The sequence below is a fragment of the Gossypium arboreum genome, chromosome 1 (assembly GCF_025698485.1).
Source record: "Gossypium arboreum isolate Shixiya-1 chromosome 1, ASM2569848v2, whole genome shotgun sequence".
NCBI lineage: Eukaryota > Viridiplantae > Streptophyta > Magnoliopsida > Malvales > Malvaceae > Gossypium > Gossypium arboreum.
In genome coordinates this window covers 77,396,917-77,420,853 of record NC_069070.1, presented here as the reverse complement: position 1 = coordinate 77,420,853, position 23,937 = coordinate 77,396,917, and the positions used below count along the sequence as shown (strand labels likewise).

The 23,937-nt window shown below is 31.4% G+C and overlaps 2 protein-coding genes across 2 annotated transcripts; both read right to left on the bottom strand.

Moving 5' to 3' along the window:
* Positions 1-1,839: 1,839 nt before the first annotated feature.
* On the bottom strand, positions 1,840-4,013 carry LOC108482075 (B3 domain-containing protein At5g42700-like). Its single transcript, XM_017785181.2, has 7 exons — positions 3,712-4,013; positions 3,525-3,620; positions 3,414-3,445; positions 3,178-3,340; positions 2,559-2,765; positions 2,362-2,440; positions 1,840-2,040 (listed from the first exon to the last, which is right to left on the bottom strand). The coding sequence occupies exons 1-6, from the start codon at positions 3,850-3,852 to the stop codon at positions 2,402-2,404; spliced, it is 678 nt and encodes a 225-aa protein (XP_017640670.1). The 5' UTR covers positions 3,853-4,013; the 3' UTR covers positions 1,840-2,040; positions 2,362-2,401.
* Positions 4,014-5,761: 1,748 nt separating this feature from the next.
* On the bottom strand, positions 5,762-8,832 carry LOC108480310 (uncharacterized). Its single transcript, XM_017783259.2, has 7 exons — positions 8,342-8,832; positions 8,009-8,066; positions 7,792-7,872; positions 7,652-7,687; positions 7,214-7,453; positions 6,983-7,124; positions 5,762-6,479 (listed from the first exon to the last, which is right to left on the bottom strand). Exons 1-7 carry the CDS (start codon positions 8,527-8,529, stop codon positions 5,989-5,991), a joined length of 1,236 nt encoding a protein of 411 aa, XP_017638748.1. The 5' UTR covers positions 8,530-8,832; the 3' UTR covers positions 5,762-5,988.
* Between the last annotated feature and the right edge of the window lie 15,105 nt (positions 8,833-23,937).

The window sequence follows — 23,937 nt, the reverse complement described above, 5'->3', positions numbered from 1 at the left end:
TCATGGGAACATATTTGGTTATTTTAATTTGGCTTAAAACATAATTTGATACTTGAGTTTGACACTTTTTTCTAATGTGGTACCAACATTATTTTTATTCAATTAGGTACATGTATTTGACAAAATTATATATTTTGGTATGCAAAGGTAATTGTTAACCTTTTAACATTTAATTGGTTTTAGGGTTGATTTGATGAAAGTTAATGGCTAAATATTATTATGCTTGAATTTTTCATGATTTTTAATAGAATAAATTTAATGTTAATAGTGAATTTGTTTAATTTTGGGTTTAATTTGTCAAATACAATCTAATGGATAACAACATTAACTTTTTTCATGTGAACATATTTAGTTATTTTAATTTAGCTTAATACATAATTTGGTCCTTGAGTTTGATACTTTTTTAATGTGGTTCATGTGTTATATTTTGGTCCAATGTAGTACTTGTATTTGACCAAAATTATATATTTTGGTACCTAAGGATAACAACATTAACTTTTAGTGTTTAATTGAATTTTAGTGTTGATTTGATGAAATTTCATAACTAGTTAATAATATTAACAATTAAATTTTATCAAATTAACCTAAAATCTGAATTAAACACTAAAAAATTAACAATTACCTTTGAATACTAAAATATATAATTTTGTCAAATACGATATCAAATTAAACAAAAAAATAACACATGTACCACATTAAAAAAATGTGTCAAAATCGGGTACAAAATGATAACACTTATTAACCAAAACAATATAATTTTCTTCCATTTATTATAAATACCAAATTGTTAATGATTATCCATAAAAATATCGATATTTTCTTAAAATTTTATATTTATACCAAAATACCTAATTATAATTTTGATATTCCCTAATATAAACTCGGATGAACTATAAAAATAGTCATTTTGTTTGTTTGATTACATTTTAGTTACTTATATTTGAAATGTTACGTTTTAGTCACTTACGTTATGGTTTTATTACGAAATGGTCACTCTACCATTAAGCTCTGTTACCTCCCTAACGGAGGTCCTACATGGTAGTCCAAATGGGTTTTAAATGCCAACTTGGATATCCTATGTGGCATTTCAAATTAAATTTATTTAATTAAAAACCTATTTTCATCTTAACAACTAGACATCCAAGTTGACATTTAGAATTCATTTGGACTGCCACGTAGAACTACCATTAGGGAGATAATAGAGCTTAATGGTAGAGTGACTACTGTGTAACAAGACGATAACCAAGGGCGAAGCCAAAAAAATTTTTTAGGGGGGGCCGGATAAAATTTTAATTTTTTATAGTTTATATTTTTATAATTTGTAAAGGATTAAATCAAATTTTTATAATTTTAGAGGGGGCTAAAGTGTAATTTTACTTTTACTAATTTAAAATTTTTAAAAAATTTCAAAGGCCTAAAATGCAATTTTACATTTTAAGGGGGCCGGGGTTCATGCCAACCGCCCTGGCTTCGCCCCTAAAGATAACGTAAGTAACTAAAATGTAACGTTTCAAATATAAGTGACTAAATTTATAGTTTTCCTAAATTTATATTTAAAATCACACCAGAACTGCCGTGTGTTACACCCCATCACATGTTGGGCGGACAAACCATTATCAAACATAAACCTATCAAATAGCTATATGGTAGTTAAAAATAATTTAATAATAATGGTTGTTAAATTATTAAGCACATAATACTAACCGATACAATTGTAGTTTAGATGCTATGGTAATATTCACGTTGAATGTTTTTTAATTATTTTTTATTACTATAATTTTCAACTTATGTGCTTTTAGATCTTGTAACCAATTAATAATATAATGGCAAACATGAAAATAAATAATACACGCATAAATAAAGTAATTGATAGTAAAATATATAATTACATCACTAAAAATATAAAGTGCTAGTTAGGGGAAATAATGCCAACAACAGCAGGTCTATATTGGACATGGAAATCACAATTTAAAGATTAAGCTTACAGCTAAAATATCAGTACATAAATCTATTGCAGGTTTCCATCTAACCCTGTCTTACCTGCAACATTAATGTTAATAAATCAGAAGATAATAGCGTGATAGACTTGCTAGTTTTCTCACAGATTTATTTATTAATTAATATGCAAAAACATTGTGCTTAAGATGTCAATGGAGTGAGAGATAAGTTGAATGTCCCATTCCAAATAACTTCAAGTAGGTCCCAATCCCACAAGATTAGCAAATGCATGAAACAAATTGCAAGTGTCTTTATCAAGATTCTACTTCACATACTCTACTTTGAAAATGTTGAATTAATATTTGATGCTTTAGAAATATCAATGATTATCTTACTTTAGCAGTATTTATCCAAAATCATTACCTAAACTGACTCCGCTGGCATGGTTCCAACATTACAGCAGCTAACTTTGTTGGGAACCCTTCACCCTTATAATGTAAACCTGTAAAAGGAAACAGTGAGAATGACTCAGAAGTTGATCCACATAGACACAAGGGCAAATAACAACAGAAAGGGATAGTCTGCAATAAACATATAGGACCCTATTTAAGTGGAATCACCTTAAATGTTGTACGTTGCAGTAACTGAAACACGATGGCATCACCATCGACCAACCCATGAGCGACTGCAAACCCTTTCCATCCACCGCTAAGTCCTGTTTTTTTAGCCAAATATATGGTTGGATACTCATGGCCTTCTTCATCCACCAAAGTCATGACCTCATCACGCTTGGGAAGATTTGTCTTGCAGAAATGGACCGGTAGGCCCTGTCATCGAATTAACTCACAGATCTTAATGAGGAACAGACCCCCTTTCCCTTCCTTTTTTCTTTTTTAAGACCAGCACATGGATGTCATATGAAACCTATAGTACATGAGTGGTTCAAAATTTGATACAAAAACCAACCTATACTATCAATTTTGTTTCCCAAATCCCAAACTTTGTACAATAACATGTATATTAACAGTGAAGCCGTAAATCAATGATACTGCTACATAGCTATCATGACAATTCGTGTATATAAGCCTGTTCATGTGTAGACTTTTTGATTGGTTAATAATTTGGATGAATAAATGTTGACATTTTTTGTATTTTCATGTCGTGGCTGGCATTGTTAGCTCTACTATCATCTATAGATTGAATAAGGAAGAACAAAATAGTTTAGAATGATAAACAAACCAGCCAAAATCCACCGGTAACATGTGATTGAAGCATGGACTTAATGAAGACAGGAAAATGAGGGTCTAAACCAGATTCCAATTTTTCTGCTTTCTCCAAAGCCTCTGCTCTAGCTTCATCTGAAGCATACACCCGGTTTGACAGATCCCTATGCTTAGATAGCCTAAATTTGCCACCAAAAAGTCATTAAACCCTACAAATACAAACAAATATCAAAAAATCCAAACAAGCATTACCTTCTAGGTATCATCACTTTATCAACAAGAACCTACTCAAAGAGATCAAGGTAAGATAAATGCCCCCATTTTTAACTAAACCCATGAAAGAGAATCGAGGATTTCACTCACTTCTTGGTAAACCGGGGGGGGTTTGTTGGCGACACGACTCGATCTTCTAACCACAACCAATTGTTTTTCGACTGTCCGAGGCTTCATCTGTTTTCTCTGTTTGGATTAAATAAACTATACAAAGTGAGCTTCTCATTAGTAAAATAAAGAAATAAAAATTGAAGGAGGAATTGCAGAGAGATGGAACCGGAGAGGGTTTGAAAGATGGGGTATGAAGAAGTGTAGAAAGCTGTGGAAGATTGAGGGCTTCCATTCTTTTCTTGTTTTCTTCCACACGTTTCTGACGGATTTCCTCGTAGGACATCATCTTCTCCTTTGCTACCACCATTGTTATGTTGTTGAGAATTAAAATCAAAAGCGCTTTGGCTAAATGGGATTGGATTGGCGCTGTGATTTAAGAACAACCCCACTCGACCGTTGGCCTCTCACTTCTTCATTCCTTTCCTTTTTTTTTATTACCTCGATTGAACCACCCATTCAATCAATTTCAAAATCAAATTTTGAAAATAAATAAATAAATTATTAAAATAAACATTTTTATTTATCTTAAATCACCTTTTAATCACTTATATTTGAAATGTTACATTTTAATCATTTATATTAACGTGTTGTAACATTTTAGTCACTGAGCTGTTAATTGCTATTAATAATGTAATGGTAAGCTGACTTGGCACGTTAAATCATCATTTCAAACAAAATATTAGGTTAAATTGTACAATTGATTCCATATTTTTTTGTTTTGAGCAATTTAATTTTTTTCTTTTATATTCTTTTAATTTTTTTCTTTATTTTCCATTATCTTTTGCTTCTCCCTCTCTTTCGTCCCTTCATCTCTTTTAACGTAGTTTTTCTATATTTTTCATTTGTTAAAACTTTTTTATATTTATGAAAAAAGAAAAAGCGAAAATTGAAACCAAAATAGAACTTTCTTCGCATTTTCTCACTCTATAATTACAAACCCTCATTGCCCGTCATCGCTTTAATGAACCAATTTGGATCTCTTAATGACCTAGTTCACAAGCTCGCCTCACTCGAAGACCTCGCCAGTCGTGACTTATGGTAATCCATCCTCAACAAAGTTTCTCGAACCTGTTTCCTTAACCTCCTAACCAACCCCACGACCACTTTATCTATCTTACCTACAACATTCTCCCTCTTTCGAAACTACGTTGTTTCACGGATTCTTCAAAGAAGTTTTACACTCTCAATGACTAAAACAATCACCATACGAAATTTACCCTCAACTTTACCCAAACCAGGTTGGTTCTATGCTCACTTTCTCTCTTCAGTTCATACATGCTCAGTTTCAAATCAAGCTTGTTTGGAAATATCCAAGAAGATTTAGATTAACTTTATCGTTTGCTTAATTTTATTCGTCAAAAAATAAAAGAAAAGGAAATAAAAAAATTGTTTTGAATATAAAGAATTCAATTTATGTTTAGATTTGATTAAGGATGTGGTTTTTTGTATTGATTAGTTAGATCCAATTTTAGTTTTAAATTTAGGCCATATTCAAATCGAGATTTGATTAAGAATGATTGATATTCAGTTTTCAGTGAAATTCAATTTAAGAATCATGTAAAAGAAATAAGGACTTAGTTTATTTGGTGGGCAAAATTATGTTTCTTCAATGAAAAATATGAGAAGAGAGAAAATAATGGGGAAGAAGAAAAGGAAAATAAAGAAATAAAAAGAAAAAATTAAATTGTTCAAAAAATAAAAGTATAGGGATTAGTTTTAACAAATGACAAATATAGAAAAATTACTTTAAAAGAAAAAAAAAGGAAGGAAAATAGACAGAGAATGAGAAGAAAATGGAAAAAAAGAAAAAAAAAAAGGAAAGTTCATATAAATTTTAAAAAATTAAATTACTCAAAACGAAAAAATATATAGGAACTAATTATATAATTTAACTTAACATTTTCGTTTGAAATGATAATTTTACATTTAATTTTACAAAATGATAAAGTAAATTATTAAAATGTACATGATAATTTACTCTTTTGGAAAGGACTGTCTTCACACAATTACTCTCTCCTACTACGAGTAGTAGGGATGGCAATAGAGCAAATATTGTTAAATTCCAGGTCAATAGTGGATTTGAGTTATATTAATTATTTAGCTAATTTTTAATAATAATTAATCTGATAATGTGATTGTGAATTATACGACTTTAAAAGAAATCTCTTATGTGAAACCGTTGCCTTATTTTCTTTTTCCATTTTGATGGGCTAAGATTCAGACAAAGGTTAGAGCTTTTCTGGTAAATTCGCTATACAGTTAATGTTAGAACACAGGTCTAACAGCTCAAAACATAGAATTAACCTTTTATTGTTCCACAAAACAGAAATTTAATAAATCACACATTGCCCCCTTCTTTTTTTTTATCCTTTTAGGAGTTTCATTGTGCTCTATGCCCCACTTCGCAAGCATTCCTTCTTCAAGCTGGAAAAGCAGAATATGTTTATAGCCTGGATCTTCGAATGCATTTGATTGGATTGAAATGGGAATTCCGCCGAGAAGTATACAGGTGTTTGCTTGAGGAATCTGATGACTTTAGATCCCAGCCTTCAACGTTCTTCGGAACACATGCGTCGAAAAGGATTTGACCAAGAACCCCGTGGAGATTGACGCTTGGAGGGTGAGCCAAATGGATTAAACCTTCCTTTTGCTCATCTTGCAAGGACCCAAAATCTCTACCTTCGTAATATTCTATCGAACTAGGCAAGAGGAAATTACCGCTTTGCACTAGAGGAGTTCCCTGAAAGTTCTTGTTTGGGCTTAAGGCTATTTTGCTGATATTGGAGATCGGCTCAGAGAATTCATCCTGTGCCCCTGCTGATCCAATTCGCTCACCCTCAAATTGTTGAATATTTCGGGAATACAAGGCAGCTGACTTACGAAGAAGCTCAGTCACGGCGGCCTTGTAATCAACTGGATAATGCCGATAATGACCTGCAAAGACCATTAATTGGAACAAGTTGATATGTCGAAACTTCAATGTGATTGATTTATAGATACAAGAAAATATAACTATTGCTACAAATGAAAGGAAGTTAAAACAGTCATCTGCATTAGATAGGTTTATGTTGAAGATAAATACGCAACCTTTTTTATCATGCAAACATGGGTCTGGACCAGAAAATGTTTCTTTCAATTGTACAGCATAAACATGTGATCCCTTTGATCTCTTTGTCCTCATTTAAGCATTTTGGTAAAGAAAAGACACTAAACTCCACTGCTGTCGGGACTTGTGTAAGGCAATCAAGAACTTAATGTTTCATAACGCTTGAAGATGAATGAATGACTACCCGTATTATATATAAGGCCCTGTCGTGCCATCTATTTTCTTTCAGTCTAAATATGTTTTACATCACCACTGAACCCCATTAAAAGCTTTTATCTGTGGTATGATCATGTACTAATAAGAGCAATTTCTCATAAGTTTAAAAACTAACCTACATGAGGCGAACCATTGAACTTCACAAGTTTTATATCACCTCCAAGTTGTTGTAATCTTTGAGCGAAATTGCAGATAATTTGATAAGGAGCAAGATCATCAGTTTCGGAGTATAATATGAGATACGGGGCCCCCATCCTCTGCAAAAGATTTGTAATTAGTGAACTAAATTGTTTTTCAAGAAAAAAGAAAACAATAAATTGAACAACGGTGTTTATTGTACACTTACAATTGAACCGTATAGAGTCTGCCAATACTCAGCACGATGGGACTCAAACCTGCTGAGGAAGAGAGCATCAAGACCAGAAGCAATGCCATTTGCTATCCATGATGCTATTCGTGGTGGATGAGACATTTGCAGAACTGTTGGGTGAACAACAAATCGGGCACCCAAGTCACTAGTAAAATCCATAGGACTAGAATCAAAAACATGGCCCGAAAAGCACTCCTTCAGCAGTTGGAGATCATCCTTCAATGGAAGTAAAACAATTCTCAGCAAATGCCATTATACCATCATTTGTTGATTTTTTTTGTCATATAGAAAAGATAAACAAGGATTTCCCGTATCGGTACCTAATAGCCCTAAAGAATAATTAAAAAACTGACTGCAATTGCATGATTTAAGAAGATAGTAAAAGGTTAGCATCTTAATAGAGGTATAACATACTGGATTTACTTGCACTTCACACAATCCCTCGATCATCTGCGACAAGCAAATATAAAGCTATATCAGCACAAGCAAACGGAAACAAGTATTAAACATATAAGGTAAAAAGCAATGGGTTTTCAAAGTTGTGAAAGAAATACCTGAAGAACCTTGTACATACAGGCCTTAGGGCCACCGGAAAAAGATGCAAAGACCACAGGGCATGGCCTAATCTTTAGCTCCTGCACAAAATCAAAAAGAGAAACCCAAAAATGGGGGAAATTTGAGAGAATTGATAAAAATACTCCTCTACCCATTCAGAGGGCCAGAATTAACACCTCTTGCAACACACAAAATTAAGATTTTTTTCAGTATTACCTGAACAAGTTCTTTAAGAAGATGAAGAGCTAAAGCAGCAGCCTTATCAGGGAAGAACCTGCACAGATTACAAAACATCAAAACCCCAGTTAGCCTTTAGCAGATTCACATAAAATTTCAGTTCAAAAGTATCAATCAAAGACATATGAGAATCTGCATCAATTCCAACCAATATCCCTCATTTCCATATTACCATAAGATTAAAAAAGAAAACCCATTTTACAGCACGGGAAATCAAGTGCTACAGTAAGTCAAAAGCATCCACCAGCCAACAAAGAAATAAGATTAAATTGAAAGTAAATTCAAATCCAAATTTAGCTTAAAACCCCATACATGTTTAAGAATTCTGAATGGCAAACCAGAGAATCCCAACCCAAAGAAGCGTAAAGTTGAACATAGTTCTTCAAGTGCTTCTCTTGACTGGACATCCAAGCGAACACTACAACTATACCTCCTCCATTTTTCCTTCTTTCCACGCTTTCCTTTCTCCCCCAATAATATCTCCCCCCAAATCCCCACATTCTCTCTTCCTTCAACTCTTCCACTCGAATTACCAAGCAATAATTAAGCTTCTCTTAGTTCCACACAGCTCAAGAAATTAAAAAGAAAAAAAAAAAGAAACTGCAGAGAATTTGATTCAATCTATGGAGCAAACTTGAAACAGATTAATAATGCAAGTCTGATTTTCTTTTCCCCTAGCGTTTTATAGGGAACTGTGAACGAAAAGTATGCGCGACTTCCTGCGATTGATTGTATCTTTCAAGTCTTGCAACCTAATCCTTGCCTCCTTGGAAATTTTACATGTGTTACCTTAATTTTCAGACAAAATATGTTATAATTTTTTTATAAAAGTTAGATAGTAATATTAAATGGATTAATTTAGTCAGTTTAGAAATTGTTGCAGGGATGAAATTAAATTGCATAACTTTACGATAGTAAAAATATAATTTTACTATGTTAATAATTTATATCTTTATAATTTTTTAAGATTTAAATCAAATTTTATTATTTTAAGAGTTAAAATGTAATTTTACTATTATTAATTTAAAATTTTATAAATTATAAAAGACCTAAATTGAAAAATTTTCCACTATAGGGGGACAGGGCCCCTTCCAAACCCCTTTGTTCCGCCACTAAATTTAGTCTCTATATTATTAAAAAGAATTAAATAAATTCAAATTGTAATACTATTATAAAAATATATTGGAAAGTTAGTTGTTTGAATCGCAGTTTAATTCTAAACAAAATAATTCATTTACAAAACCGTAAAAACTTTAAAAATATTAATTACATTAAATATTAAATGATATTTTTTTAAAGGCTAAATTAGCTGATTGGGCTGTTTTTTTAATTAGGCCTTTAGGCCATTTTTAATTTTATTTAGGGAAATAGACAATTTTAAGGAGAGAGAAACAGGAAGCCGCCTTTTACATAATTGGTAGGAAAACGCATCTAGTTAAGGTGCAATTTTTACTTTTTTAATATAATTAATTTCTTTAGTTGGATGGTTAAATGTTGGTGGTGTTGTTCTTGAGTCTTAGGTTTGATTTATTTCCAGTTAAATTTATAATTTTTATTTCATGTTATTCTAAGCTTCCTCTTTTTTTTAATGAATGTTTTTAACATATTAGCTTTATTAGTTAAATGGATAAATAATAATGATTTTATCATTGAGACCCATGTTTAATTTCACTTTTCTAAACATATTTGTAATTTTATTTCATATTGTTTCAAGTTTTTTAATTAATAAATACATTGTTTTCAATTTTTTTATTTTAATTCATCTTTTTAATTTTTTTGAAGGAATCTTTGGGTTGTATTTATTTATGCATAATTAAAAACATTATGATCTAAGAACCAAACATAGGCCATGCTCCAAACTAGGGTTAGGGCCTCTAGTAAACAAAGTTTAAAAAAAACAACGTTACCTAAAGTAAAACTGAAAAATATTGCCTAACATAAGAAAAAAAAAAAAACCCAGCCTTATGAGCTGTCAACTTCTAGATAGTTCTTTGAAAAATATCTGCATCCCAATCGACTAACTCTTGGAGAAACAAACAGTCATAGAGATCTAAAATTTTTTCTCCTACTCTCTCATTTGCTGGAGATGGTGTTGACTCAGCGATGGCCTTCATCTCCATCCCCTATCAATTTCTGAATCGGTGAGAACTTGAGTAACAGGCTCATGAACAAAGTATGCATTCACCCCCATTTTCAGCCCTTCAGATGCCAGGTTATGTGCTGCTCTATTTGCTGCTCTTTTTGCATGCTAGAATTTGCATCCATAAAAATTCGCCTTCTGCTCTTGAATATCATCAATATAAGGGCCGATTACCGATTTATCTTTTTTTTTTTGTTCTTTTTTTTATAACTGTCAGAGAGTCGCCTTCGAAAATAACATATTTTATCCCCAATTCTTTTCCCACCATAACCGCCTGCAAACATGCTAAGGCTTCTGCTGCAAATCTTGAAGAAATCTTGTCATGGATAACAGATTTTGAAACCAATACATCACCTTTAAAGTTCTTGACTATTACCCTTGAACAAGATATATTTTTCCCCTTATCAAAAGGAGCATCGAAATTGATTTTGAGGAACCTGCTTTCCTGCGCCTTCCATGAATCTAAAACTGAGTATTTGGCATGGTGTTTTCTTTCCATATCTTGTAATTCCTGTAAATATTGTATTACAAACTGCGCTATTTCTGTTCTAGTTCTCTTATGTCCTCCGTGTACCCATTGATTCTTATTGACCAGATAGCCCAAATGGCGCAGACAAAGATGTAGCATTCTTTCTCTTTACTGTGCAACAATACCCAGGTAAACCACTCCATATAGTCCATATGCGATAACTTGAGTGACCATACATAATTTAATTTTTTCCACATTTCCTTCGCAGCAGCACAGTCGCGAAAAATATGTTCCCTAGTTTCCAGCCCTTACTTACATCTCAGACAGATGACGTTATTCGTTAATCTTTTGATTCTTAAATTCACTAGGGTAGGGAGGTAGTTGAGAGTGGCTCTCCAAACTGTAATACGTACCTTTGAGGGGAGATTACAGTTCCACAGTTTCTTGTAACATTTTATAATTTCAGGCAAACTGTAACCATTACTATTGTAATCATTGCCTTGTAATAGTAGTTTGTAACCACTACGCACAGTATATTTACCCGATGCTTCACCCCTCCATATCAAAAGATCATTTTGTGAACGCTGGGCCAAAGGGATTTGCAGAATCTTTGGAACATCAACTTCTGAAAAGGTACTCCAAATCAACTCTGTTTTCCATGCTTTGATATTATTGTCAATAAGATCCGCAACCATTATGATGTTCTGCATTCTGTCCTTTTTGTTAATCAGTAGACCTGGTACATTTGGGACCTAAACATCTTCTTCTATATGAATGTCATGGCCATTCCCCACCCTCCAGCACAATCCCGATAGTAAGAGGCCCTTTGCTGCCCATATGCTTTTCCAGGTATAGGAAGGTAAATTACCTAAACCTGAATTTAAAAAATCAGTATTCGGATAATATTTAGCTTTTAACGTTCTAGCCAAAAGGGAATTAGGATCGTCAATTAATTTCCAGGCTTGTTTTGCGAGAAGGGCCAAATTAAATTTTGCCAAATTGCGGAATCCGAGACCGCCACTCTTTTTTAACTCGCATAATTTACTCCATAAACACCAGTGAATACCTCGTTTCCCATAACCTTTTTGCCACCAAAATTTTGCGATGATTTGTTCCATTTCTTCACATAATGATTTCGGCAAAAGAAAACATGCCATTGTGTACGTGGGGATTGCTTGTAAAACGGCTTTGATGAACACTTCTTTTCCACCTTGCGATAATAATCTTGTACTCCAATTGTCTATCTTTAACTTTAGGCTATCCTTTAAATGTTGGAATACCAAACGCTTTTTCCTTCCCACCATATTCGGTAGGCTTAGGTATTTCTCAGAATTGTTTGACCTTTTCAGTCCTAGACGATTCGATATGGTAGATCGAACATTTTCAATGGTATTTGAGCTAAAAAACACAGTTGACTTACTATAATTAATACATTGTCCAGAACAAATTTCGTATTCCTTGAGCACCTTTTCAAACGTTGCAATACCCTTGCCGGTCACTTCTCCAAATAAAACACAGTCATCAGCAAAAAAGAGATAGGAAATTTGAGGTCCCCTTCTACTTGCCTTAATCCCTTTCAATACTCCTTCCTCTGTTGCAAGCCTTAAAAGTGTTGACAGCCCTTCACTGTATAAAAGGAATAGAAAGGGACTTAAAGGGTCCCCTTGCCTTAGGCCTCTTCTTGGAGTAAAAACCATCCCTGGCACGCCATTTAAAACCACCGAATACGACACTGTGCTAATACAATGCATTATGCGCTCCACCCATCGCACATCAAAAGCCATTGTGATCATCATTTTTTTCCAAAAACTTCCATTCCACCCTATTATATGCTTTACTCATATCAATCTTAAGTGCCATAAGACCTTTTTTCCCCACCCTTTTATTTCTCATAATGTGAAGAATTTCGTAGGCGAGAAGTACGTTGTCAGAAATTAGTCTTCTCGGAACAAACGCACTTTGAGCAGAATCGATACAATGATCAGTAACTTTTTGAAGTCTATTTGCGATAGATTTTGATATGATTTTATAGAACACCGAGCATAGACTAATATGTCTAAAATTGGTGGGATTTCTTGGGTGAGACGTTTTTGGAAGTAACACTATATTCGTATGATTCAGCAGTTGTAAAGATTTACCTTTATTAAGTACTTCCAAGCAGAAATTGCTGACTTCCCTCCCCACTATGTGCCAATATTTTTGAAAGAAAATTACTGGGAAATCGTCAGGTTTGGAGGCTTTTGTTGGCCCGATACTGTTGATTGCCTCGACAACTTCTTCCTCTTTGTATTTCTCTATTAGTAGTTGATTCATGTCCGCTCCAATACACCTTTCAACCCCCGAAAGAAGACGGTTTGTATCACCAACTCCACTTGATTGGAATAATCCCATGAAATAATCCCTTATGATGCTTTCCATATTCGTATCCTCTATTTTTAAATCTCCTTCCATGTTTTCCAGTCCCCAAATCTTGTTTATCCTATGTCTTTGAGATGTTTTGCTGTGGAAAAAAGCCGTATTTTTATCCCATTGACGCAACCAATTTGCTCTAGCCCTTTGGTCCTAATACAATTCCTCATTTTCCATCTCCCAATTTAATTCCAATTTTACAGTTATCATCTCAGCTAAATTATCATCATTCCTATTCATACCTTCTAATTTAGCCAATCTTTTCCGTAAAGCCTTCGATCTTTTATCACGCTCTTCTTTGATAGTCTTCCCCCATCTTTGAAGATTAACTCGAAGATAATCTAATTTTTCCAGCGCATCTCCTGACTTTTCAGTCCACAATTTCTTAATGGCATCTTCACAAAACTGTTCCAGTATCCACCAAGATTCGAATTTAAACCTCTTCTTTCCAGCTGGATATTCATTGAGCTCTGTTTGTATAAAAAGTGGACAATGGTCAGAAAAAGAGTGAGGAAGATGGGTAACAGAGAAATCGTGAAACAAGTTTAACCATTCACTATTCGCCACACTCCTATCAAGTCTTTCTCTAACATTTGTGCTCTCAAAATTTCTCTTTTCTCAACTTTTTCCCTTTGAAACCCATATCAACCAATTCACAGTCTGTCAGAGCTTGCCTAAATTCCTCTATTTATCATCAATCTCTTGTTGCTCCCCCTTTTTTTCTCATGAGTGTACATTATTTCGTTAAAATCACCTTCTACACACCACAGCAAAGTATAGGTGCTTCGTAATCTTCTAAAGAGATTCCAAGATTCTTGTCTATTTGCTTGTCGTAGGTTCCCATAAAACTCGGTAAATCTGCATTTAATTGAGTCATCATCTTCATAAACCTCAGCGTCAATATGATTAGTTGAGTAACTACGAACTTGAATTAAAAAATTCCCATTCCAAGCCAAGCTTAGACCTCCCCTTGAACTAAAAGCTGAAACATCCAGCCCATTATAAAACCCACAGCACTTTCGAACACGTTCCATTCTGTTTTGATCCAGCTTTGTCTCCATTAAGAAGACCATTTGGGGTTTGTAAAGCTTTAACATGTGGTGAAGCCTCTTGATAGCCCGGGGATTCCCCAATCCCCGGACATTTCAGCATAAGAGTTTCATTGTTTTCAGTCGGCTTGCCATTTGGCAGCCGTCAATATAATTTGTGAAGGGTCACTAACATCTGTTAAAACAAAGCATGAAGGCTCAGTTGTTGCAAAATCTGCCGAACATATGCTGTCAAAATTTGCCCTTTTTGTTTTAACATCATCCGAAAGGTATGATTCAATATCATCCAATTTCTCGTGATTAAATTTTCGCTTCCCCATTATCATCCCAGCCATGTTTGCATCAAAAGATTCTTTACTAGAAAAGCGCCTCCAGCTATATTTCTTTTGACTCAATTGTTAGGTCTCAATCAGTTCGATTTGCCTGTTTGATTCAGAAATTTAATTTGACCTATTTCCCTCACGATAGTGATCCCTACTGGAGTTTTCTTCCACTTCTCTCGGCATATTATGAGGACAAAAATTTATTTCATTATCCCTAAATTTTTGCCGCAAAATCCCTATTTCCCTAAGATCAAAGGACTTCTCTAAACCAACTTCTTTCACCATCCGATGCACCTGTTGTACAGAATCTATTGAAACACTATCAACTTTACCCGCTACCTCCTAACCGATGTAGTAACATTTTTTCATTATTTTCTTCTGCAAAGAACCAAACAGTAAGCTCTCCCTGCCTAATACTGACAATTCTGCCTTAAGTGCTACCGAGAAAGGAAGTTCATCCTCTGCCTTGCTGCGATCCCCCTCTGATAACATTAGACAATCTTTAATCCCGTAACCCATGTGACTACACCCAAAGCAAAACGTTAGGAGACACTCATATTTGAAAAGAAGCCAGGCTTTATCTTGGTCGTTTAGAGAGACAAAAATCCCTTTTCTAAGTGGTTTTTAAACATCTAGATGAACTCTAATATGAAAAAAATCACCTTTGATCTTAGAATGAATAATTCCCCCAAACGTGGACCCCCACAGCATGCATCAGATCCTTTTTATCACACTCAGGTGGGCATGGGCCGATCTTTAGCCAAAACAGTGAAGAAACCAATCGGATCTTGTTTCGCTCTACTAATTTTGTTAAACGATCAAAAATAATTAATTGCTGTCGAAAGAACCATGGTCGCCCATTCATGATCTGCTCTAAGTCTTCCTCATCTTCGAATACTATCTTGAATAGATTTTGGCCTGCAATCATAATCTCAAACTGCTTTTTGGTTTTCCAGATACTTCTCACTTGTGCTCTCAGGCTGTCCAGATTGTAATTTTTTCTTGTCCAAACAGAACAAATCAGTGTTGGCTTTTCAAAAGGATCTACAATAGAGCTTTTCACCGATAAATGGATCAACTCTTCTTCAAGAAGGGCTATCTCATTCCCGTCATCCTTAGCCCCCAAGTCATTCCTCAACTCCTTCCCGTCGTCCATAGCCCCGAAAGTCACCACTTCTCTTCTTCCCGACCCCAGAAAATACTGTTTCTTCAGGAGACCCAAGAGAGCACTCTTGACCTAAGCGGCGGCAAGTTGACAAAAATTTTGACCAATTCATCTTTTTAATTAAAAACTCTTTTATTCATAAAATAAAGCTAATAAATATGTAATTTTATAATAAAATATATATTTTACATATCTCATTATGTTAAAAATATTTGAAACTAATAACTCCTTTATATATAATATAAACATAAACTAATTTTTTGACATATTTTTCTTTATATATAATATTTATATGTCAAATATTTATTTTCTCCACGTATATTGTAGTGTGAAGATTTCTAATATTATAAAATGAAATAATTATTTGAAAATAATTATTATTTTTATATGTAAAATATTTCAAATATCATTGTTTTTCATCTACATTGTGAGAATGATATTTCAAATATATTTATATGTGAAATATTTTAAATACACATACAAAAATATTTACTACACTCATGATATGAATTTGAAAATAAATATTACACATATAAAAATAATATTAACTAAAATAATCATATTTTTAATTATTATTGATTTTATGAATAAAATATTTATTAATTAAAATATAAATTAAAATTAAAAATTAAAAACAATATATTTATTAATTAAAATTTTAAAAACTTGAAACAAGATGAAATAAAAATTACAAATGTGTTTAGAAAAGAGAAATTGAACTTGAGTCTCAACGATAAAATCATTATTATTTTACCATTTAACTAAGGAAGCTAATATGTTAAAAAAATTCATTAAAAAAAAAGAAGCTTAAAACAACATGAAATAAAAAATATATGTAACAATCCGATTTAGACCCTAATCGAAACGGTGGTTTCAGGACCACGAATCCGAGTTAGAAAAATATTTAAATATTATTTTCCGTGTTTATTATATGTGAATTTGCATGTGTGAAAGTTTCATATGAAAATTTGATTGTTTGTGTGCTTAATTTGATAAAAATGACTTAATCGCGTAAATTGAAAATTTGATAGTTTAAATCATAAAGACTGAATTGTTAGTGGCTTTTTAATATGGGGTGTTTATGTTGCAAATTGCCCATGATATTATGCCTTGGACGGTTGTAGCCTTATTAAATTATGGTTTATTATTTGATTATAAAGGTTATTAAAGTAAATTATGAAATATTATGTACATTAAATAAAACAAACATAATATAGCCATGCATTTTAGTTCATTTTGACCGAAACTAAAAGAAAAATAAAGCTTTAGAAAGTTTCAAGCATTCGGCACTTTGGAAGCTTGATTAAAGGTTAGTTTTTGTTCGGTTTTTGATAATTTTTACGTTTTTGAGATCGTTGCTTCGAATACTACCCAACTCATGCTTGAATTTTTTATTTCGGTGAATATTTTAAGTTATCCCATTGATGAATATTTGTGTTTTGTGATGTTTGATGATGAAAAATAAAAAATATGTTTTAGATTAACATGTTTTGTATTGGAGTTTTTGATGATTTTGAGTTATTAGGACTAAATTGTAAAAATAATAAATTGAAGGACTAAAATAAAAAATAAATAAAATATATGGACTATTATGAGTATAAGGAAGATTCGGCCTAACTATGATGTGGTGAGATTTTGTGTATTTTGTGTTTTATGCAATTAGGACTAATTTGTAAAAGTATGAAATATTAGGGGTAAAATGGTAATTTTCCCATTTATGTGTTGTTGGATTAATTTGAATGAAATTGTGTTTAAATGAGGTTAATTTGAAATTATATAGATCAAGAACAAAAGAAATCAGACTTGGATCAGGGAAAAGCAAAAATAGTCGAATAGTCGATTTATAACGTTCGTGATATCTGAGGTAAGTCTTTAAGCAATTAAACACCGTTTATTTTGAATATAAAATGATTTACTATGATGATTCAAATTTTATAGTTGTATAGTAGGGTAACCGAATGTGGTTTAACATTGAAGTTATGTGGTTGAGTTTTATTCGATTGAGTTAAAACCTCTGAAAGTTTGTATAAACAGCATGGAATATTTGGATGATTCGATATATGAATTGTTTATGGAATGACTTTGTAATAGTGATATTCAGGCTTTGAGCCTAGCAAGCCTTGTGCTGGTGAATTTGATCGTGCTTTGTGCCTAGCCGGCTTATTGTCAGTGAATAAATAAGAATCAGACCTTGAGTTTAGCATGCCTTGTGCCGGCGTGTGATTCAGGCTTATGCCTAGTAGGTTTTACGTAGGTGATTTATTTTCAAGCCTATGTCTATAAGACTTCACATTGATGTGGAAATTGAACAAGTAAGTTGATCTAAATGACCTTGTATACTTGGCTACATGTGATGTTTTATTGAACTTGTATATTCGACCATATATGATGATATATTGAACTTGTATATTCAGCCATATGTGATGATATAATGAACCTTGTGTATTTGGCCATACAAGTAAGTATTTATGAGATGATATGTATTGGATTTTGTATATTCGGTTATGGTAAGTATTTATGTGGTGTTATAATTGACCTTGAATATTTGGCCAAATAGGTGTGTATAAATATGTGATATTATATTTGAATGTAAGCAAAATTGAGATAGTATTATTTTGGGAATGAAAAGTTGAATAATATTATGCTAAATGAGAAATATTAGCATTCGACCAAGGTAACTTAATTGTGTTAAAGTATAACATTAATGATACAATTTGACTTATTTGAAAGGTTTTGATTATTCATTTGAGTTGTTTAATTTGCTTAAGGCTTACTAAGCTAAGTTAGCTTACTTTGTGTGTTTTTGTTACTCTGTGTTATAGATTTTGGTTGTAAGTTACGAGCTTAAGGATCATCATCGAAGTCATCCACACTATCGTAAACCTTCGGTACTTTTAAAAGTCTATTTTCGAACTTATGGCATGTATAGGCTAATATGTATTTTGTTCGACCTTGAATATGTATAACTTAAGCCATGCGAAAATAGCTTAATCTCCATGATAATTTTAGGTCATACTTTGGTTATGATTTGAGCTCACTTTTGTTTATGATGTTATATATATTATACATTAATGGTCTATGTGATAAATGTTATATGTTTGAAAATGGCTTAATGATGTGTTTAGAAAATGCAAATTATAAAATGTTTATACATGTTTCCATGTGCAGTTGTATATTTGTTTGTGATGGAACAAAGTTGGAAGGAAAAATGATGATAATTATGTGCATATTCGTTAATAAGATGAAATTAACCAAATGAATAGTAACTTTTGTCAATTACTATTATGAAAATTATATGTGTTTTATGTGATGTATAAATGTTTAACTTAATATTAAATGAATATCGAAAATGAAATGACCTTTATCAAATGATTATAAGTAATACATTTCGTGTAATCCATTTGTGTTTGGTTATAGTATGCGACTAAAGTGTAATGAAGTCTGTTTATCTGTATGTATTATGAGTTTAAATTAAAAGTATAATCAGCTATGTGGTAGTAGAGATTAAATTGAATATTGAAATTCAAGTACATGTATGTGATTGTTTTAATTTGTGTTCTTGACTGGTAATACCTCGTAACCCTAATTCGATGACGGATACGGGTTAAGGGTGTTACAATATAAATATGAGTGGGAGAAGAATCGAAATTGGGATTCAATGATAAAACCACTAGCATTTAACTATCTAACTAAATAAATTGATTATATTAAAAAGTCCAAAAATATAACTTTTTTAAAAACAACCTATTTCCCTAAATAAAATAAAAACGGTCTAAAGACCTAATTAAAAAAATTGACATATTCATCAAATTTAGCCTTTTTTAATGGTAAATATTAATTTTATTCTAATTTGGTCTTAGTTGATTCTTTTAAAAATATAATGATTAAATTGATTCACTCAATAATAAAAGACTAATTTAATCAAATCCCTATAATAGGGGACCTCTCAAATATATTCATTGATAATGAAAAATATTTAAAAGTAAAATGAAATTATAACCTATAATAAATTTTGAGTTTGATTCTTAAATATTTCTTGCTCATTAAAAATGGGTAAAATAATAATTAAAATTACTTGATTATTAGTAAATTTACACTTTAATCATTCAATTTCAAAAGTTATAATAAGCTCGGCGAAGAGTTCGTTAACTTGGTAATAGAGTTAAATGTGAGACAAATAAATTCATAATTTGGTCATTCAATTATTAGTAAACTTACAATTTGGTCATTTAATTTCAAAAGGTACAAATTGGTCACTAGAGTATTGATAAGTTTACAATTTTAAACTTTGGTCACTCAATCTTTGCATCATCATTACTTAAACAATATTGAAAGAAAAAAAAAAACTCAAGCCCCAAACCTAGCAAAGTCACCCCTGTCTCACCCTTAACCCAACCAACTCAGCAACCATTCATTGTTAAACCACTCACCATTTTTCTTTCGACCAAAATCAAACTATTACCTAAGAAAATCCACCATCAAGCTAGTTATACACCCTTACCTTGAACTAGCAACCAAATATCACTATAATTACAATAAAAGCAAATAGAAATACCAAAACAATCAAATAAAAAACAAAGGGAAAAACATAACAGAGGATAAATAAAAAACTCAAAATACTATTTTCAATCAAGAGTTAGTTAGAGAATTCTAAATGACAAAGGATAAATCCAAAAGGTGAAAGAGAATGTTTCACCAAAAATAGGAAATATCAAAGTTTGGAGGCCATCAAAAGATGTTGAATGAAGGCTGAATAGCTTCTCCTATAAGGCTTCAAATTTAAATTGAAAAGCAATTTAAGAGAAAATTAAACCACAAATTGAAAAGAAGGAAAATTTTGTGAAGAGGAGACTATACTATGGTGTGATTACTAGAATACAATTAGAAGAAGAAGAAGAAACACACACATATTCTTAATAGCTTTAAGAAATACTTAATAAGGCGAAATCCGACAAATTTGAATTATTTTGCCAACTTACTTGATCTAACCTGTAGATTAATAATTGGACATTCAAAGTCCTGATCAGTTGCGGTGCATACAAATATGAAATGCGGCCGACCGCATGGGAAGGCCTCTAGGTTTTTTGTTTTTGGGTCCTTCAAAATCGATTAAATGGAGAGATTGTAATATTGTTGTCCTTATCTTAGGAAGAGAAACGAGTCCATCCAATACATGACCAAATCAAAGTCATGGCTTCAAAATTGACACCAACCACGATATCTTTAATTTAATTTGATAATTTTGACATTTTCTAAATCAAATAAATTATATGTTTAATCAATTTAATTGGTATTATTGTTACAGAAAAACGTCACATTTATTATTCTATTTAAAAATTAGGAAGACATTATATAAAAAAATTATTTTAATATCATTGTTATAGAAAAACTAATAAAATAATAATAAATAAATAAATAAAAGAAATTTTTATTATTTTATTTTTATTTATAAGGTACTATTTATAAGCTCATTTACATTTAATTAATAAATATATTACATTCAATGAACTAAATTTTTTAATTATTCCATTCAATAATCTCTTGATTATAAATGAAATAAAGAGTTTTTCTTATTACTTTAATATGTTTAAAGAGAATATAAACATCTATTTAATATATTTACAAAATTATAAATAAGCATACCTTTTACTTTCTTTTTTATTATTAGATAAAGAGAGTTGTACTTCTTTCAATATAAATACCACTATTTATTGCAGTGTGATGCCAAAATATCTGTATTTCATCCTAACTAATAATAGCATCAATTATTGCAGTCTTATGCAAAATGTCCGACCACTGTCGCTATGGCTGAAAGATAAAATAAAGAAGTGGTGGTTAATTAAGTAAGTAAGTAAGTATTAATTGTGCTTGTCAATGAAAAATAAATTCATCTTATTTTGCTTCCAATAACAAACATAATAGCAATTCTACTACATTACAAGTTTGCAAGATATAAAAAAATTTATTTTCTCCAACTTTGAAAAAATTAAGTGAATAAATTTTGAGTGAAGCTTGTTAAGAAAACTAAAATAAAATTAGTTTAAAATTACATGTTTGTGATTTAAATTTTATGACAACTTAATTAAATTATAATCAAAATTATAAAATTTATTTTTATTAGTCATTTGATTTAATTTAATACATAACATATAATAAGAATTTTAAAATTATTGGGGTCAATTTGATTGATTAATTTTTTTAAAATTCAGTTTAAAATTGCTTTTGATAGTAAAGTTAAGCTTTATTTAGTATTGTTTCTCAAAAGTATTTTTACGGTGACAAGCGCTTTTGGAGTTATAAGTAATACTAAATAGATAACTTTTCGAGTTAAAAGTGTTTTTGAAAAGCGCTTTTAAATAGGGGTGTAAATGAACAAAACATTCGATTAACTATTCGTGAATCGTTCATTTATGTTTGTTCATTAAGCTAAATAAACAAGTATGAAAAAAAAATTTATGTTTGTTTAATAAACAAACAAACATGAACAAAGATGCGTTCGATTCATTTATGTTCACGAACAAACTTATTTATTAGCTCATTTATAAATTCATTTATTTATTAATGATATTTTCTTATAAAAATATTAAAATAATATCTCCTCTATTTTTATATTTGAATTTCAACTCATTAATCTAGGAAATATATATTATATTTGCAATCACTATTGATAGTTTGACAAAACAAGTTATAGCAGTATGCTCTAAATGATTTGCTCGATTGAAACAAACAATAATATAAAACTTAAAAGTAATGAAAGAAAAATTAAAAATATAATTTAAAAGAGCATTAGCTCTCGTACACTTTCTTTCTTCATGACTAAAAATTGAAATTAAACTACTCTTTCTTTTTCCCTATTTTTGGTAGAGTGCATTTTGATTTTTTTAATTTTGTGTGAATCTCTTACCTTTTTACTTTACTTTCTCTCAATCTCTTACCTTTTTACTTTACTTTCTCTCTCAGCCAAAAACAAGAAAGTGAAAAGTTAAGATTGATTCAACTTAGATTTAGCTTAATTTCGTCTTCAACTCAATAATTTGTTGCATATCTTGATAAATTTCATCGTTCAACTTCATCAATCATTACAAATACTCGATTTTTATTGCCCAACGATATGCAAAAGAGTTTCTTTTTCTTTTCTTTTCTTTTTTGTTTCATATATTAGCATTATGCATATCCTCCTAAGATCCGACTCTTTCTAACAGTCTCTCCAAAAATGATGTTCGGGGAGGCCGCAAAGAGTTCGGGGGAGACATTTTTAGATTTTTATTTGTGGTATATCATTCTTTTTTATCTTGTTTAATCAATTTATTTTAGTATAAATTAATGTTGAGACATTTCAATTTGGAATTATAATTTCATAACTATTACTTTGCTATTATTATATCCAAATTTAGCTTTATAGGATATTGCTTTAAACCTGATGCACATTGTTGTTGTTCATACTTCAATGAATTTTTAAAGATATTTAATAATATTATTAATGGTAAAAGAAAATTATTTGAAATGGTGATCTATTACTTGTTTAGCCTATGTGCATTATTGCTTTTATAGAGCTTGTTTAATAGATTTGGTGTTATCCATTAATAACGATTTAAATTTTAATTTTTAAGTATGTCTTATAACTCAAAACAAGGCCATTATTCTTATTCGTGTATTGATTTTTCATCACCGATGGTTGTCATTGAAGGAAATGAAATTTCCAATGCTGAGGATACTACTCATGAAAGACCAACCCCTGAGGAGGCTGAGTGTTTAGATGATATTGAAGTTGCCACTTAGAAGAGGAGAAATAGAAAGAAGACATCAATTGTTTGGCAGGAACTAACCGTAGTTAAGCTTGTTGGTGGGACCAAAAAAGTGCAGTGTAATCACTGTAAGATTAAACTTGCCAAGAACAAGGATGGTACAACTACACATTATAAAAGGCATTTAAATGGTTGTGTGAAATGTCAGGCATTTTTAAAGGGACAAGGCAATCTTTTTCTACCACCATAAGCACCTAAATCTGACAGTGCGAGTGGTATACAAACTTGGAAATATGACCAAGAAAAGATTAGGAAAGTTGTTTCTCACATGATAATGGTTAATGAGTTGCCTTTTGCATTTATTTAGTATGAGTTATTCACTTTGTTGACGAAAACTGTAAGTCCTCACTATGTAAGAATTTCTAGTACTATAGCCCAAGCTGATTGTTGGACAAGTTATCAGGTTGAGGAGAAGATGTTAAATGGGTTGTTGAAGACAGTGGATAGGATTAACATTAAAATTGATATGTGGAAGTCGAGTAAAAAGATTCAATACATGGTCTTGACAGCTTATTTTGTGGACTTAGATTGGAATTTGCAAAAAAAGA